General features: G+C 40.4%; 1 protein-coding gene across 1 annotated transcript in view; it reads left to right on the top strand.

The window, feature by feature from the left end:
• The first annotated feature begins 292 nt into the window (after window positions 1-292).
• Window positions 293-18,574, top strand: part of DSTN (destrin, actin depolymerizing factor) — a 30,020-nt gene continuing 11,738 nt past the window's right edge. The window contains exon 1 of the mRNA XM_043982002.1: window positions 293-588. Coding sequence (XP_043837937.1) covers window positions 586-588 — 3 coding nt within the window. The 5' untranslated portion in view covers window positions 293-585. The remainder of the gene's footprint in view (window positions 589-18,574) is intronic.

The raw sequence follows: 18,574 nt of genomic DNA, 5'->3' as shown, positions 1-18,574 counted from the left end.
CCGCAAGCCCAGGGGTCACGTGACTCTTCTCTACGCCCTCCCCCACACCCCACCCCAGCTTGCGTGGGGGCCCGAGACGACCCTCCCAGTTCCTTCCCCTCCCCTCCGACCTCCCTCTGACTGACAGGCAGGTGCCCGTGGGTACCCCCAGCTCTAGGCTCCCCCAGGTGAGGGAGAAGGGAGCCCGCCCCTTCTCCGAGTCTAGCCGAAGGCGGCTTCCGGAGGGCGCGGCGGGGAGGGGCGGGCCGTTGTCGAGCTGGCTCCTTCCTTAGCAACGGCGAGCAGCCCGCGAAGCAGGACTAGGAGCGTGACGTGTGCAGCGTTTCCGCCCGACTCGCGCTCGGCCGCTCCCTTCCTCTTTCCCTCCCTCGCTCACTCTCTCGCCTGTCCGCTCTCCCCGACAGTCTCGCGCGCCGCCGCCTCAGCGTCGCCTCAGCTCTCGTGGTTCCCTTCCTCGGGCTCCCGGGAGGAAGACGCTCCTCCGCACTCTAGACCGTAGCAGCGCCTAGACTCTCGGCTCTCCCTCCTTCCCGCCCCCGCCGGCCCAGGGACCAGACCGCGCTCCAGATCGTCCGCTTTGGAAAGATGGTGAGTGGGTGGGAGGCAGAAGCGGCCCGGGCATCTGGGGAGCCGGCCGGGGCTGGGCGCGCCGGGGCGAGCCGGGACAGCTTGAGCCCCGCCCGGCCGCCCGCCTGCCCGGCCGCGCTCCCTTCCCCAGTCCCCGAGGGACCCGGCGCGCCGGCACCCCCGGAGGCGGAGGGTTCTATGCTGACGGAGGGGGAGGGGTCCTCCCCTAGAGGCTCGACGTCCCCCATCTCTCCCCAGCCCCCATTTTTGAATGCAGCTCCTTCCCTGGACTCGACCGCCCGTCGCGGCCAGCTCGCTTCCTCTTCCGCGTCATCCTCTGCTTCTCTGCAATGTGGCCCCGAGGTGTCGAGAGGCAGCTTTGTTCTCTCCTCCACTGCCTATCGACCCCCTCCCCCACTACCCCCCATACCCCTCCCGCACCTCCCCATCCTCCGGGTGTGGAGGCCCCGCGAGCTGGGCTGCGCGAATCCCCTCTGCCCCCCACTTTCGCCCTCCCCTCCCTTCCCATCCCCCAGCCGTAGTGCGTGTCCTTTGCTCTAAGGTGGGGCTCCCTGGCTGCTGCATTGCTTCAGGCTGTTGTGAAAGTGCGGTTCTGGGCTTCCTTCTCCCTGTTCTTACTCGTCCCCTGGCCGTGTGTGTGTGTGTGTGTGTGTGTGTGTGTGTGTGTGTGTGTGTGTGTGTGTGTGTGTAACTACATGTGTATATACACTACATATATTACAGGCATGTATAGAAAAGCTTACCAGACTTCCCTAGAAACATCAGGTTCTTTATTTGCTTCTCTCTTCATAAAGCCTACCTATAAAGGTATTGGGATCATTGTGTCAGAATACATATATACTGCTTGGTTGAGTAAAAAAAAATTTTCTTAAGAAAATACTATATGCGTGGGCATATGTATAAACACACACAACCACAAGGATGTGTGGTTTAAAAGAAGGTTGGCTATGGCTCCTTTCAGCCTTGGATTGCTGTCAGAACGCCATTCCATTCTCTTTTTGTACAGGTTTCCTGAGAAACAGTGACTGGAAGATCATTTCTTTAATATTTGGTTTTGGTTTTTTGGAAAGGGGGAATAAACGGGGGAGAGGAATAACCTTTTAGAAAGGGAAGGAACAAACAACCATACAAGAAGAAATGATCACTAAGCAGCATGATTAAGAGCACTAGCTTTGCTCTTTGTTTGTCATATCTGTAAATCAGCTTCCAGCAGCAGTCTTGTAGTGCTAGTCAAGCTTGGCAGTGTCTGTTTTAACTCCTCCCTGCCTGATTCATGCTCGTATGGTTAGAATTTTTTATTTGCTAATAGTCAGTTTTGCTAGGTGAAAATTTGCCTTGTCAGGTGCTTAGCATGGGGCCAATTTGCTAATAAAAGCAGCGGAAGAATCCCTAATAACACTTGAGTTTAAAAAACACTCACAGATCTAAGAATTTTAGGGATGAAAACTGTGCTTCTTGTTAGCCAATTTTTTGAAAACTGTGCCTCTTAAATTGCTATCTTTTTCTGCTAAATTTTCAGTCTAGTTTTGGGAAAAAAACAGAATACGGAACTTGAAGATTAGGTAAAAACATTTCTCTGTTCTGCTTTAGGCTACACCACACCATTACCATTTTTGGTCATTGATTTGCAGGCTAAGGCTTACCAGACTTTGGTAGAAATGTTTTCTCTTCTTATAAAGTCTCCCAGTATAGGTGTTGGGATCAATGTGTCAGAATACATAATACTACTTAGTTGAATTTAAGGGGGAAAACCCCGAACCAACTCATTTCCATGCATGTTGACTTTCAAAGGTAGTCTTTGACACTGATACTTTAACTGTACAAAACCCCCCAGTTAATCAGTCACTTTATTCAGTATACAGTAGTTAAATATTAAAGTAAACCATTCAATTTTGTGATATTTCCTTCAGTATTATTAGTATTAGAACCTCAAAAATCATATATATATATATATATATATATATATGTATATATATATATATATATATAAAAGCATCTTTGTCTTTGTAGCACCATAGTATTTTTATAGCAAAGGCTAGACTTTGGCCTCTTTTATGGGTAAAGACTCACCACTAGATTAAGGTGCTTCGAAGTGGGATGGAAAGCTGTATTTGTTCGGATATTATAAATAGGATCAAGCTTCTTGCCTCTTAAACTGTTCATAAAACTTTACTTCTGTATTTCCATACACTTTTGTATTTTATGTAACTCAGTCGATAAAGATTAGCATAAATGAAATGTAGGAGTGAGATGTTTTCGTCTGGGAAAGAAAGGTGAAAGGAAATTTGAAATAGTCATAGTGAAAATACATTTCAAATCTGTCCCAATAATGTCAAGGAGACATCACATATTTTATCTCAATGTCTACAAAGACACTCAGGAGTACTCGGTTTTGTTCTTAAGTTTTCAACTGGGTTTCTGCTGAACATCCAAGTATAGTGTGTAGGGGTGGTTTTTGTTTTGTTTTGTTTTTAATGTCTATTTGGCTACATTGTAGTATGCTTGTTACATCTGACTTTTAAATGTTAATTTTGTTGACACCATTTGCATCAGTCTTACAAGTGGTTTGCCCACATGTCCAAGATGGCTCCCAAACCTCATTTTGTAAAAGTTGTTATACTTGCTTTTAAGAGATTCTCTGAATGTTTTAATAGTGATATATTCTATTATTGACATAAAAACAATATCTTGGTTTGTCCCTTCTGTTCAGACCCATTGAATATATTGGGGACAAGGTGAGTACGTTTATTTGGGGTGCTCTGATTTATGGGTAGTAAATTAATACCTTTTCGTTAGACAACTACAATTAAGAATTTTGTTGTGTAGTCCAGACTGAGTCAGATGCTATTCTGTAGTATGCATTAGCTTCTACAATACATGGTAAGTTGAACTTGACATATTATGTTTAATCATTTCTGCTATTTCAGATTCATATAGTTTTAGACCAGGAAAGAACATTAATCATAATCAGTGGGCAGCATATCTTAATTTTTTTCTATACCATGATTGTTCCAGATCATTGAGCTGAAGGTATAAACTTAAAGATATCTTGGCTGTAGGGTAAAAAAAAGCCCTTTGTAATTCCTGAGGCAGGATTTGGTGCCTTATCTCCATTTATAAACTGTGATTGTACCAGTTTCATTGGGTGTTCAGTTCCACTAAGGCATATTTTGATTTCAAACCTTTAGGTTTTAATTCTTTTTTGTGTGTGTGAGGCAATTGGGGTTAAGTGACTTGCCTCAGGTCACACAGCTAGTAAGTGTTAAGTGTCTGAGGCCGGATTTGAACTCAGGCACTCCTGACTCCAAGACTCCAAGGCCGGTGCTCTAACCACTGCCCCACCTAGCCGACTCAAACCTTTAGGTTTTAAAATGAAACTTGAACTGTTAATTTTCACCTGGTGGGCCTAAATAAACTGCCTTTTTTTATCAAAAATTTTTTTTTTGGTTAGGCAGTTGGGGTTAAGTGACTTGCCCAGGGTCACACAGCTAGTAAGTGTCAAGAGTCTGAGGCCGGATTTGAACTCAGGTCCTCCTAACTCCAGGGCCAGTGGTCTATCCAATGTGCTACCTAGCTGTCCCAGTAAACTGCCTTTTAAAAATTACTGCCTGGTACTTCTCAGATCTTATGAAAGCATCTCCAGTGGGAATGGAGACCTTCAGAATGGTATAGTGAGTGGAAAGAACTGGACTTGAAGTCAAAAGAATCTGCCTGATACTTATTAGCTATATGACTAGAGGTAAATCACTGCCAAACTTCATTTTCCTTATCTGTAAAATGGGAATAATAATTCATATAGTACCTGGTTTGTTGTGAGGATACTCACAACTCAGGTACTCCTGAATCCAGGGCTGGTGCTTTATCCACTGTACCACCCAGCTGCCCCGATAACATTGCTTCTTAAAGTGTGTGTTTAGTTTATAAGTTAACAAGAAATACTTTATATTTAAATGAGCAAGGTCAACTTAATAGATCCTGTGGGCATCTTAAACTCAACATGTTCATAAGAATTCACTATATCAGGGAGCAGCTAGGTGGTACAGTGGATAAAGCACCAGCCCTGGATTCAGGAGGACCCGAGTTCAAATCTAGGCTCAGACACTTGACACTTACTAGCTGTGTGACCCTGGTTAAGTCACTTAACCCTCATTGCTCTGTGCAAAAAAAAAAAAGTTCACTATATTTCCCTCAACTCGTCCCCTCTCCAAACTTCTCTTTTTCTATTGATAGTACTACCATCCTTTCTGTCACTTGGTTAACAATTTGGAGTCATCCTTGACTTTTCTCTTTACCTCATATCAGTCTGCCAGGTTTTAACTAATTATGTTCTGTCACCTTTCATTCACACAATCCTTATCACCCTCAATAATCTCCTGATTGGTCTCTCTACTTCAAATCTCTCTTCTCTCCAGTTCTTTCATATATATACTACTTTCATATTTTAAAAACAAAGATCTATGTTACCCCAGTCTTCAGTGGCTCTATTTTGCCTCTAGGATAAAATACAAAATCCTCAGCCTAACATTTAAAGTCCTCGATAATCTGGCTTCCATCTACCTTAACATTCTTTTACTTCCCTTCATACTGTAGACCAGCTGGCCTCCTTGCTGTTCCTTGTACTTGACAGTCCATCTTCTAGGTCTACTAAGTGTTCAATTCTGCCTCTTTTAATCAGTAACTTTCTTCAAAGTATTGTATCACTTCCTTCCCACAGGAAACTTTCTATTCCTCCTACTTCTCAAGTAATTAGCATTTTCTCTTCTTGAAATAACTTTATAGTGACTTATTGTACCCATATAGTATGTCTCCTAAGCTCCTTGATAGCAGAATGTGTTTAGCAGAATATCTTTTCATTCAGCCCCCTCACCCAGCTTTTTTGTCCAACTCAGTGATTTCACGGGGGCAGCTAGGTGGCGCAGTGGATAAAACACCACCGGTCCTGGACTCAGGAGGACCTGAGTTCAAATGTGGCCTCAGACACTTGACACTTACTAGCTGTGTGACCCTGGGCAAGTCACTTAACCCCAATTGCCTCACCAAAAAAAAAACAAAAAGAAAAAAAAGAAACCAGTCTTGAATCCAGGTTTTCCTGAAGTAATCTGACTCTCAGTCCACCTCATCAATTGCCTCTTGCTCTGCATAAAGTAAACACTTAATAAGTAGTTGTATTGAGTTTATAACACCTGAATTCTGAATGGAGAAAGTTAAACTCAACTTACTTGATTTTTGACAAGGAATCTTTAGCAAGTAAGTAGGAGCCAGTTCTAAATCTTTTCCTTTTCATTATTCTTAGAGAAGCTGATGTTCACATTACTACATTTTTAAAACCCTTAAACCAGTGGTTCTCTATTATTTTTCGTGAAGAACTTAAAAATAAGAATCCAGTTATTTTTGAAGTAGAAGGGACCTTAAAGATATCTGAAGCTTATTTCATTTCCCTTACTCAGTGACCTTGTCTATTTCATGGATTCACTATCATCTAAACACATAACTCCCAGATCTATATATGCAGCCCTAATCTCGCTCAGTTCAGTATTACCAACTTCCTGTTAGATGTTTTGAACTAGATGTCACATAAGCAACTCAAAGTGTCCAAAATAAAATTTTTTATTTTCCCCTTGCTTCTGAACTTTCATATTATTGTTGGGGGACACTGCCAATCTTTGTACTCACCCAGGTTTAAGACCTCAGTCTCATCCTCATTGTCCATCATTCCATTTGTCCAGTTAGTTGCCAAATCTTGCTGTATCTTACTCTACAATATCTTGTGTTTGTGTACTTGTATGTGGAAGTCCTTTTCTCTTTTTTCACAGTAACTACCCTCATCTCCTCTCATGGACTATTGCAATAGATTTCTGTTGGTCTTGTTTCAAGACTCTTCTCATCCTCTTCCACTAAAGTGGTTAAAGCACATTGATCCTTTGTTCTCTTAAATCTCTGATAAAATTCCTTGTGTTCCGCATTATCAGATATAAATTTCCTCCTTTGTCATTTAAAGCTCTTCACTACGGACCTCTTCCTGTCTTTCCAGCCTACTTAGACATTGTTTTCCTCCATAGTCTACAGTCCAACCATATTGTCCCATTTAGTGTTTCTTACACATGACACTATCTCCTGTCTCTCTCTGCCTTTTTGTTGACTGTATCCCTTGGAACTGAGCTTTAATTCCTTCTCACCTCTAGTTTTTGGAATCCCTAGTTTTCTACAGTATTCAATTCATGCTCCACCTTTGGTAGGAGACCTTTCTTGGTTCCCCCCCAAGGCTAATCTGTTACCTTTCAAGGTTACCTCTTTTCTTATCCCCAGCTCTTAGCATAGTGTCTAGCACATGGTAGATGCTTAATAAAATGCTTGTTGATTGACACAGCTAAGGAAAATGAGACTAAGAAAATTTGTGACTTGCCCAAAGAAAGTCACAGCTGGGCATAATGGTTACACCCAGACTGTTATCTAGGTCTCTTGATTTTCTCTCACTTCCCTTTCCATTGTATGTCACTGCTTCTCAAGAACTAACATAGTAAAGCATAGATATAACTTACTGTTCCTCACATTTACGACAAAGATTCGAAATAGTTCGGTGTAATTGTAATTAGTGGTTTTACTGTGCCTAGAAATATATGGAGGGAGCTTATTCCTGTCCAGTCATTTATCCATTCTCTCAGTCACTGTTTCTATTTCCTTATTTCAGGGAATTTTTACATTAAGCTCCTCCCCTTGACAAGAAGGAAAGCCTATGCTGTGAGCAGTATGAAGGTACTTGGTTCAGGAAGGCCTTGGCCTTGCGCTATAGGGTTTTTTTTTTTAGTGAGGCAATTGGGGTTAAGTGACTTGCCCAGGGTCACACAGCTAGTAAGTGTTAAGTGTCTGAGGCCGGATTTGAACTCAGGTACTCCTGACACCAGGGCCGGTGCTCTATCCACTGCGCCATCTAGCTGCCCTGCGCTATAGGTTTTGATACCAGTCCAGGGCAGTTGATGAAAGAGACAGTTTCACTACTGGGCAGAACCAGCTCTTATATGGTTTGCAGACTCTGCTTCAAGCAATTACTTTGCTTATTGTAGGGCCTAATGCAACAGAGTATCAGCCCACAAAGTATTTGAAGGTCATGCAGGCTTGATAGAAAACAGTGGAGGAAATGATGAATATCTTTTCCCCAGCCCCACCTTCCCCTTGGTCAGATCTCCCCCCCCCCCTTTTTTTTTTGTGCGGCAGTGAGGGTTAAGTGATTTGCCCAGGGTCACACAGCTAGTAAGTGTCAAGTGTCTGAGGCCAGATTTGAACTCGGTTCTCCTGAGTCCAGCAGCGGTGCTTTATCTACTATGCCACCTAGCTGCCCCTCTTTCACTTTTAGTAGGCTTGACTACAAATAAAGGAGACAAAAGTCCTAAAGCAACAGAACTAGGAGGTAATAACTTTAGAGGGTAAGGTAGAGAGGAGACTTTCCATCTAGGGAATCAGGAGATGAGGTTATTGAACTCCTAGATCCATTGACTGCTTAATTCGAGGGTAGAGTAGGTAATTTCTTCTTTTTTTTTTTTTTTTTGGCAGGGCAATGAGGGTTAAGTGACTTGCCCAGGGTCACACAGCTAGTAAGTGTCAAGTGTCTGAGCCCAGATTTGAACTCAGGTCCTCCTGAATCCAGGGCCGGTGCTCTATCCATTGCACCACCTAGCTGCCCCAGTAATTTCTTCTTAGTTCTCCTTTAGCACTTTGTAGTAAATATTTAAAATTTCCAAGTGGAAGAGATATTTAGAGGAAATAGAAGAAAGTAGGATAAGAGGAAATGGCACATATTTTAACATTGGAAAGGGAGCTAGAGATTTGAGGCAACACTGTTTAAAGTGAGGAAGTGGCACAAGTACGAGTACCAGTAAGAGAAACATTAGCACAGGCTTGAGATTGTTGTCATAAATGAGAGGGCATCCATTTAGTGTTAGAACAACATCTCCTTTTCCAGCCACTTGTCCTTGGCATTGTAAATAGAATGTTCAGTTTGGGGGTTAACATGAATATGAGCGTATTGTGAGATGTTCATTTAAAAGGTAATTTGTGCCACCTGCATACTTCACTACTTTGACAGAGCTATGATCTTACTGATTTGTGTACTCCTTCCAGATTGCAACCAATCCTGTGTATTCTCATTTTGTCCATGACTTCCATAAACCACTAAGATCTATTCAGCATTCAGGGGAACTTCCGTTAGGTATTTTGATATTGTGTGGAACACGCAGGCTAGCCATCAAGATTTCTTGAAAGATGTAACAGCAAAGAGACTAAAACTGTTTCATTATTAATGTCAAGTGAGGCATAAAACATGCTGATAGGCAGTGTTCAGTACAGGAGTCCAAAAGGAAGAGGAATGATGGTGAGGTGGTCTAAATGATCCTATTTGTGGTTGACATGCCAGTTGGGTCAAGCTAGTGGCTAACATGTTGCAGAGCCATAGACACTCATGAGTTAGGCCTAATTACAGGGGAAGTATAACTACATAAAGAATGGGTTTCAAATTTCTATTATTATATAGAGTTTTATTTGCAAATGTATAGACAACTCATGACATGGGTCTTCTGTATCTCTATCTTGATAGACCAGGAAGTGGGCCCAAATTGGATAGGTGGAGGTGATACTAGGTTGCCTTTGGGAAGTTACAGTGCTTTTTGATGATTGCAAGCTTCTTTTTTAACATCTGTTTTCTTCTGGTTATAGTTTGGCTACAAATAATGAACCCCACAGAATTAACATTGTGGGTCAACTAAAGGAAATAAAAGGTGTGTGAGAGCTGAGTGTTCCCAAGGAAGAATTACATGGGAGAAGTGATATGATGGATACCATCAAAGAGGTATATCAGACCACAAAAGGAGGTGGGCTTTCCATGTCACATCCCTGCATATTGGAAGAAAATTAATAGAATATATACAGTAACATCTCAATTACCGAGCGTTGTCAGGAAACTAAAAGACTATACTTTTTTAGCAGCAAAAGATTTCAAAATTTTAATAAATTTTTAGAAATCTTTCTAAAGCATTATTTCCCTGTCTCCTTAAACAGAGTGTACAGAACATAACCTTTTTTGATGATTTGCTATTGTGAACATCAGTCATAGGGAACTCTCAGGTGAGGAAAGCCCCTTTACCAGTGTAGGTCACTATCTTTCTGTAACTTAGAGTTGCTAGAGAAGTGAGAGCTTATCACCTGCTCAGGGTATATCATAAGAATCTTCATGAATTCTCTCTCCAGGGTGCCTTGTTGCTTCTTGTATCAGTTATTGTAATGTGCTTTAATCTAGTGATGCCTTCAGAGGCTATTCAGGTATCTGGTATAGTTTGACATTGTATGAAATAGTCAGAATCTGCTGATGCCCTTTGTGTTTTCATGATGACTCCTCCTAGCTTTACTCTTTCTTCCTTTGATATGAGTCAGCTCTCTCTTGCTGCTGTCAATGCTGTTTATAGCAGCTCCTTTCTTCTAATCTCTTGTAGGCCAGGAAACCAGATAATGGCTGTGTAAAATTAGAGGAAGTAAATTCTTAGTGAAGTCTTGGGGGCCTTTATGATATGTAAACTGTTAGTGCTAGTAATGCCTGCATTAGCTATGCAGAGGCAATTTTTGCTTGTTTTTCTGTTCTTGGCTGTTTCAGGTTATCTGAGTAGTGGGGTATTGTATACTTGGTTTTAATCCAATGACTTACAATGACTAGAAAAATTGCCAAAAATAAGTATAACTGCAAAGGAAGACAGATGTATCAACCCTTTTGGGGGGGGGCAGGGCAATGAGGGTTAAGTGACTTGTCCAGAGTCACATAGCTAGTGCGAAGTGTCTGAGGCCGGATTTGAACTCAGGTCCTCCTGAATCAAGGGCCAGTGCTTTATCTACTGCACCACCTAGCTGCCCTCTATCAACTCTTAATAGGCTATCTCCAGGACATTATTTGTAGAGGCTGCTAGATGGCACGGTGAATATCGTGCTAAACCAACAATGAGGATAACTATAGTTCAAATCCATCTCACACCTTGTACTACCCCTCCATATGGGCAGGTCACTTAACCTATGGCTCTGTTTCCATATCTGTAAAATAGGTATACTAATACTAGCATCTACCTCAGGGTTGAGAGGATAAAATGAGAAAACATTTGTAAAGCACTTTGCAAAACTGGTCCTGTCTAGCTTGTTAAAAATCACTATGAAGAGAAGCAATGTGTTATAGTTTAAAGAGCACTCCTGTCCCTGACACTTAGGCTTTATTACCTTTGGCTGGTCAGTCAGCCTTCCTTAATTCATTTGTAAAATGAATATGATAACATACAAGTATGTTATGAAGAACGCTGTTGCTTCTCCGTGTTGGCTTTTGTTGTTGCTGTTGTGCATGCTGTTCTTTTGGCTTTGCTTATTTTAGCTCTACATCCCCTTGTTTATTTGTCTTTCATTTCAGCACAGGTTTTGCTTATTCCTTATTTGCTTAACCTTTCCCCTAGTTGTGGACCTTATGTTTCCAGCTTTTTCAAATTCAGAAATAATACTGTTATAAACCTCATGCAAATGATTTTGGGGGGTGGGGGGCTACTTGCTGATCACATGCCTGAGATAGTCTCAGGAAATGGATCTCTTGGTAATAGTACTTGAACAGTTATTGTTTCAGATAACAAAGGATCCTAGCATGCCAAAGCTTTGCATGTGGAATCACAAAGAATTTGAGAGTTTGAAGGGAATATAGAGTCCAACCCATATGGAAGTATCTCCACTATAGCATTTCCAACAGGTGATCATCCAGAATCTGCTTGATGGACCTCCAAGGTAGAGGAATCCATCACCTCTGGAAGCAGTCTGTTCTCTTTTTGGACAGCTCACATTGTTAGGTTGTGATCTTCACTGCCGGAGATTACAGATCCCTGACGTACACTAAGGAAAGAAATGGCATTTCAGATGCATTTGTATCAAACATGGTTTTAAATGTTTCAGAGTTTTTAAAAGGGTTAAGCAAGTTATCTGAAACATTCCCTGGTTAAGAAAACTGATGGTAAACATGGGACATTTATTATCCTTTGAATATGGGACACTTCTTAGTATGTTTAAAATTTTTCCGTTGTGATTTTAAGCTAAATCACAATAAAAATAAGTTCCAGATGTACTAATACTCTGTGGTTAAGTATTATCTTACTACTCTGACAGATTCTTAGGTTCAGTGCTACCTATGATGTACTTTTCAGTAGGTCTCTTATGCCTGCCAGGGGCAGGTAGGTGGCTCAGCAAAATGAGCACTAGCCTTGGAGTCAGGACTAAGTTCAAATCTGGTCTCAGACCCTAGCTATGTGGCCCTGGGCAAGTCACTTAATCCCAATTGCCTCAAAAACAAACAATCCTAACTAAGCAAACAAACAAAAAAGAATTCCCTAGAGCTTAAGCAACAACAAATCCTCAATAAACACACTATGCCCATCTTACTCAGCTATGTAAATATACATACCCCTAACATTCTATACCTGATTAATGAAATTCTGGAGCATATCTTGATTAGACATGGCATCTCAGTCTAGCAGAAATGTATGATCTGACCATATCTGAGAGCTAGAAAAAAGTGTCCATGCCTCCATCTTGGTATGAGTGTTGACCTGAGAACATTTATAGAACTTGTGACTGTCATCCCCAGGGGCAGGGGGAAGGCTAAAGAGTCCACTGAGGATAATTTTTCATGTCTCCTCTTTTCAATTCCTTTGACACCACTGGAATGGATTTTTATTCTTCTAAATTTCCCTATTTTTGTTGAGGGATCCTCCCAGTCACTCAGATTTATCACCTCCCTGCCCCTTTGACTTTCATTTCTCCCTCACTCTCCATATCCAGTCAGTTGCCAAATCCTGTTGAATCTACCCCACGACAACTTTTTCTCCAGTCGTATTGCCATTGTCTTAACTCAAGCCCTTATAATTTCTTACCTGTACTGTTACTAGTCTTCTGATTAGACCCTTTCCTTCTGTCAAAACCTAAAGCACAGGTATTACCATATTACTTAGTTATTTTAAAACTTTTAGTAGTTCCCTATCTCCCTTAGGATAGAATACAGTTCTTCAGCCTGGTGTTTAAACCATCCACCATTTGTCTTTCCAGCCTTAATTCACATTAATTACTCCTCTAAATGTGAGAAGCGAGTATGATATTGCAGATAAGGGTTAGCCTCAGAACCAGGATGACCTGGGTTCGAGTCTAGCCTCTGATGTATACTGGCTATGTGATACTGGGCATGCTATTTAACTCTCAAGTTAACCGCCAGTTTAAGGTGGCTTCTATTCAACTCTTAAGATTGTAAGTTGCAGAGAAGGAGCCAGCCTTTAGCAAGTTTTTTACACCAGTGAAGTCACAAGTTCAGTTTCTATACTATATACATTTCATCTCTGCCTTATCCTGTTACTCTTTCAAAACTCTGCTCAGTTCTTTCTGTAGTGAAGCCTTTACTAATCTCCCCCCTCTTCCCTATTAACCATTTCTGTAACAATAATGATAATGGTAACTGACATTTATATAGCCCTGTTATATCTGTCCAAATAGAATGAAAACCTGTCAGGTGAAAAAGTTGTTTTTATTTTTTTCTGTCCCCCCACTTCCTAACATAGTCTTAGATATTATATGGTGGTTAATGTTTGAATTGCCCTTAGCCTGGGGGAAAATGAATGTGGGTGTATACACACTTCCCTACATATGTATATATAAATTCCACCTTGGAAATAAAAAAACAGCTCTTGTCTCCCATATTATCTTGTGAAAGACAAAGGTAGTTGGACGATTTTTGTTTTTTTTTGTAAGATGAGATCAAATGGTGAACCTGAGTTTAATGGCACTTCAGGTTGGAGGTTTTTTGACTCTTTGGGACCAGGAGTTTAAAATCATTATTACATTTGAGTTCAGGACTCTCAGAATTGTGTGAACAATGAGTATGGTTTTCAAGGCCTATCAACAGTCAGTGTTGAAATATAATGGTGTAGGAAACTGGGTTTAGTATGTTTTATGTTTATGGATTTTTAAATACCTATCTTTTCTTTCTTTTTTTTTTTTTTGGTGAGGCATTTGGGGTTAAGTGACTTGCCCAGGGTCACACAGCTAGTAAGTGGTAAATGTCTGAGTCTGGATTTGAATTCAGGTACTCCTGAATCCAGGGCCAGTGCTCTATCCACTGCTCCATCTAGCTGCCCCTATCTTTTCATTTTTTATGGCAACATTTGTATTCCTTTTTGGTGTAAATAACTTTTTCAATCTATGTGTGTTAAGCAAGTCTACAACATAAGGTTTTATTTCTCCTACTTTTCTGCCTAGCCATTATGTGGGCTCCACCTGAAACAAAAAAACAAATGGCCAGTTGAGTTGGTACTCTGTTAAGTCATGCTTTATCCACAACTATTTTTAAGTGGGGTTGTGTTTTGGGAGACTGCTGTTTTCTGTAGTCACTGAGAAGCTGAAGTTGTGGATAACATATCTTTTTAAGGTAATCTCAGAACTCTTGTTTTAATAGCAATCTATTTTTGCTCTCAAGATTTTCTTTTCCTACAGCGCATAAAATGTTTGTTCTGTGCTCAGAGGACCACAGTTTTAGCTTAAGTTGCTGTAGCTGACTCCTTACACAAAGAGTTTGGTCTTTGCTGTGACAAAATTCTTGATTTTGGTATATATTTCTTCCTTCCCTCTCCTCGGTAATCTGGATTTGGTGCAGAACAACTTCAGTCTTGATTGTTTGGAGCTAAATTAGTTCCTATAAACTATAGAATTTATCCAGGATATATGAGATTGGTGGGAGGAGAATGTCATGATATTTTTCTGTCGGGTGAAACATTGTCATAGTGATTAAGAATAAAGGACATATATAAAAATAATTTGCTACTGAGAAAGACTGTTCTGGTGATAACGAATTATGTTTAATAAACATTACAATAAAAGAAATGTTTTCTCTAGTCCATATTTGTGTTTCATAGAACTTATATCATTATTGTTTTACAATGAAAGTTAAATGGTAGACACAATGCAAATAATAACAAAATAACACCGACGTATTTATACAGGCATATCTTACCTAATACCAGTACTTGGTTCCTTCAAAACATAATGCCTTGCTGCAGGGGTTTTTCCCCCCACAGGAACAGGGCTAAATTGAGCCAAAAAGAGGGAAAGGGGGAAGTATACAAACAGTAAAGAGACTGTGCCAGGGCCTAATGATATGTTGGAGTTTGATCTAGTTCTGTGACTTTGTCAGTTCAGTTCTCTTTGTGCCTGCCCCTAGTGTTTGTACACCCTTAGGTGGGGAGAATACTTGCACTAACTTCTTTATAGGATTGTTTTATGGAAGTCATTTTGTAAACCTGAAAGCACTATATAATTATGTTGTTATCAATAATGATGCTTTTAGAAGAGGATATGTGTGTGTGTGTGTATACTTATATATGAACTGATGCAAAGTGATATGAGCAGAACCATCATGATAGCAATGTTGTAACTATAATCAACTGTGAAAGATTTAGCTACTCCAATCAATACAATGATCCATGACAATTCCCCCAAGGATTTGTGTTGAAAAGTGATATCTGCTTTGAGAGAGAGAGAATTTATGAACTCTGAGACAGATTAAAGCAGATTTTGAAATCTTTATTCTTGGTGCCCATTCTCTCCTTTTGCAGTATAGTCAATATGGAAAAATAGGTTTTGCGCAACTTCATATGTATAATGGGTATCATGTTGCTTCTCAGATGGGAGAGGAATTAGGGAGAATTTGGAACTCAAAGTTTTAAAATGAATGTTTAAAAAATAATTCATTATAAAAGATGTCTCAGAGAGGAAGAGAAAGGGCGGGAATCAAGGCGATATAAACAAAAGTAATCCAAAAAAATATTTTTGAAAAGTAAAAATAATAATGCCTTTATTTTTTTTCTATTAGTTTTCTCATTTGATCCTTAACAAACATTTATTAATCTCCAACTATGTGTCTTTTTTGTTTTTGTTTTGTGGGGCAAGGAGGGTTAAGTGATTTGCCCAGGGTCACACAGCTAGTGTCAAGTGTCTGAGGCTGGATTTGAACTCAGGTCTTCCTGAATCCAGGGCTGGTGCTTTATCCACTGTGCCACCTAGCTGTCCCCCTATGTGTCTTAGAGATGTAAAATATTATAGAATATAAATACAAGATCCTTGAGGACACAGATGGTGTGTTCTGTTGTTGTTTTTTTTTTTTAACCTTTATATTCCCTTCACCCAGCTGAGTACCTTGGACAGGTAGTAGGCACTTGATAATTATTAAATAGCAAGAACAGTTGCCAGTTTGCATTGGTAAAGGGAGTTTTTCTCTGGGAACTCCTTACCCCAGTCACAGGTCCAGTTGAAATGAGAGAATGCAGATTGATTCTTGTGTGTGACACATAGGAAGAGGCCCAGTTTGTCTCTGGACCTTAGAGTAAGGGAAGGTAGAGAAGGAAGAGGCCGGGATGGATTTTAAATGTCAGATAGGGCAGAGGAGCTTATATTTGAGCCTAGGGTCAATAGGAAGTCACTGGAATTTATTGATAGTTTTTATTTCTTTTCTTACTATCCATCTATCCTACCCCTCTCTATGTAATTTACTTTCTCCCTTTTAAAAATGAATCAACTGGGTACTTACTATGTAATCTTCGGAAAACATTAAGTTCAATTTGTAATGAAGGGGGATTGTGGTAGAGTGCCAAACCTGAGTCAGAAAGATTTGGGGTCAAATCCTGCCTCTGGTACTTTGTAAATCACTTAATCTATGTTTACCTCAATTTCCTCATCTGTAAAAAGGGGTAATAATACCTACTTCCCAAGATTGTTGAGGATCAGATGGGATAATAATTGTAAAGTGCTTATTAGCACAGTGCCTGCCATGTAGCAAACACTATATATATATATATATATATATTTTTTTTTTTTTTTTTTTTTGGTGAGGCAATTGGGGTTAAGCGACTTGCCCAGGGTCACATAGCTAGTAAGTGTTAAGTGTCTGAGGCCGGATTTGAACTCAGGTCCTCCTGACTCCAGGGCTGGTGCTCTATCCACTGCGCCACCTAACTGTCCCTAGATATATTTTAAAATTACAAATATAACCTATTATAAACACACAGCATTCAAACATGTAAACATCAAGTGTGTGAGTGGTATTTTATTTCTTCCTTCAGATTTGTCAAGTTGGAACCAGTACAGTTTTAAGTATGTGCTATATCAGGTAATGAAACTCCTTTCTCTGAACAAAGGGGCAGTGTTGCAGTTCCACATTGGTCTTTATCCAGATCTCATTTCTGAAAATTGAGTCATCACATCAGGACATGTTGACGTGGTGACATTGAAAAGTACACAGGCACAAAACTAAAAATCATTACGTGGACGGAGATGCTGCTTCAAAGGCATCAGCACTTAATCCCTACAGTGAACTTGTCAGTAGTGGGGGAACAGGTCTGCGATTCAGTTCAGTTCAACAGACTTTTATTAAGCACTTCGTGTGTGCAGGGGACTTTGCAGGTTAATCATAGTCTAGCATGTTAACTAGTACACAACCCCCAGGGAGCCAGGAGTAATCTATTCCTCCTTACGGTCTTTGTGTCACTTAATTTTTTTTTTTACTCTTCCATGTACTATTTGATTTTGCATTTCACTCCTGCTGGAAAAAGACTCATAGTATCATCCTCTACTTTGTAAAGTTAAAGTACTATATGAATTGTTTATATCAATCAGTACCTAGTACAGTGCATTAAACATAGTAAGTATGGATAATGCATGTTGTTTGAATTGTCTTCATAGGCATGCATGTGAAGAAACTTTATTGTAAAGAAATTAAGACAATATTTGCTATTACTCTGGGTGTAGAACTTCTAAGGCCCAGAGACACATTCAAAATTTGAGTTCATTAAAAATGGCTTTAAAGGGAGGCCAGAAGTTTATAGGATTCTCTCTGCTCATCTGGGACGCTGGCAGAAAGTAGACACTTGGCAAGAACTTGTTGAATTGAATGTGATTGTCAGTGGCAAGGAAACTATTCTGACTTCTTTCTTTCTCTTTCTCTCTCTTTCAGGGCAGTGAGTGTTAAGTGACTTGCCCAGGGTCACACAGCTAGTAAATGTCAAGTGTCTGAGGTCAGATTTGAACTCAGGTCCTCCTGAATCCAGGGCCAGTGCTTTATCCACTGCACCACCTAGCTGCCCCCTGAAAACTGTTCTGTTTAAAATAGTTATACACAACTGTTTTCAGTAGGTCACCCAGGTTTGTAACCTTAGCATTATACCCAGCCTCTGATTCTCTTCACCCCATATATCTAACCAGTTGGCAAATCTTACTGTTAACAGTACTTCTCAGTATCTCTGTATCCAACCCCATCTTTCTTTGTGTACAGTTGGTACCACCTTAGTTCAGGCCTGTTTGTGGACTACTGCCCATTGCTTTCTAAGTGGTCTGCCTGCTTCAAGTCCCTCCTCCAGACCATCTTCCATATACCATGCCAAAGTTATTATCCTTAAGTGTGGATCTGATCATGTCACTTTTCTTCAGGAAACTCCATGGTTACTTATTGACTCGAGGATAAAATATAAACACCTTTATTTGGCTTCTAATCTCCTTTTCAACCTGGCTCTAGCCTACAGTTCCATCCTTATACATCATTCCCCTTCCCATATGCCAAATTACCAAATGTCCAGCCAAATTACCCTCCTCTTTATGTTCTTCACACATGACTTTCCATCTTTGCACTGGCCATCCCCCATACCTGGAAAGAATTTCTTACCTCTTCCTTCATGCTTAAGCGCTGCCTTGCACTTTCCCAAATCTATCCTCCCACTCCACCCTCAAATAGAATATGAGCTCTTTGGAGAGTAAGGAATTGTTTGATTCATCAAATTTTTTTTTTTATCCCCATCACCTAACACATAGTAAGTGTTTAAATGCTTACTTGTTGATTTATATGAATATTCTCCATTCAGAAAAGCTCAAGTATGTGTACTTTGTATTTTAAAGTCTT

This window comes from Dromiciops gliroides, chromosome 2, assembly GCF_019393635.1.
Source record: "Dromiciops gliroides isolate mDroGli1 chromosome 2, mDroGli1.pri, whole genome shotgun sequence".
Classification (NCBI taxonomy): domain Eukaryota; kingdom Metazoa; phylum Chordata; class Mammalia; order Microbiotheria; family Microbiotheriidae; genus Dromiciops; species Dromiciops gliroides.
This window is presented reverse-complemented; position numbering and strand designations above follow the sequence as displayed.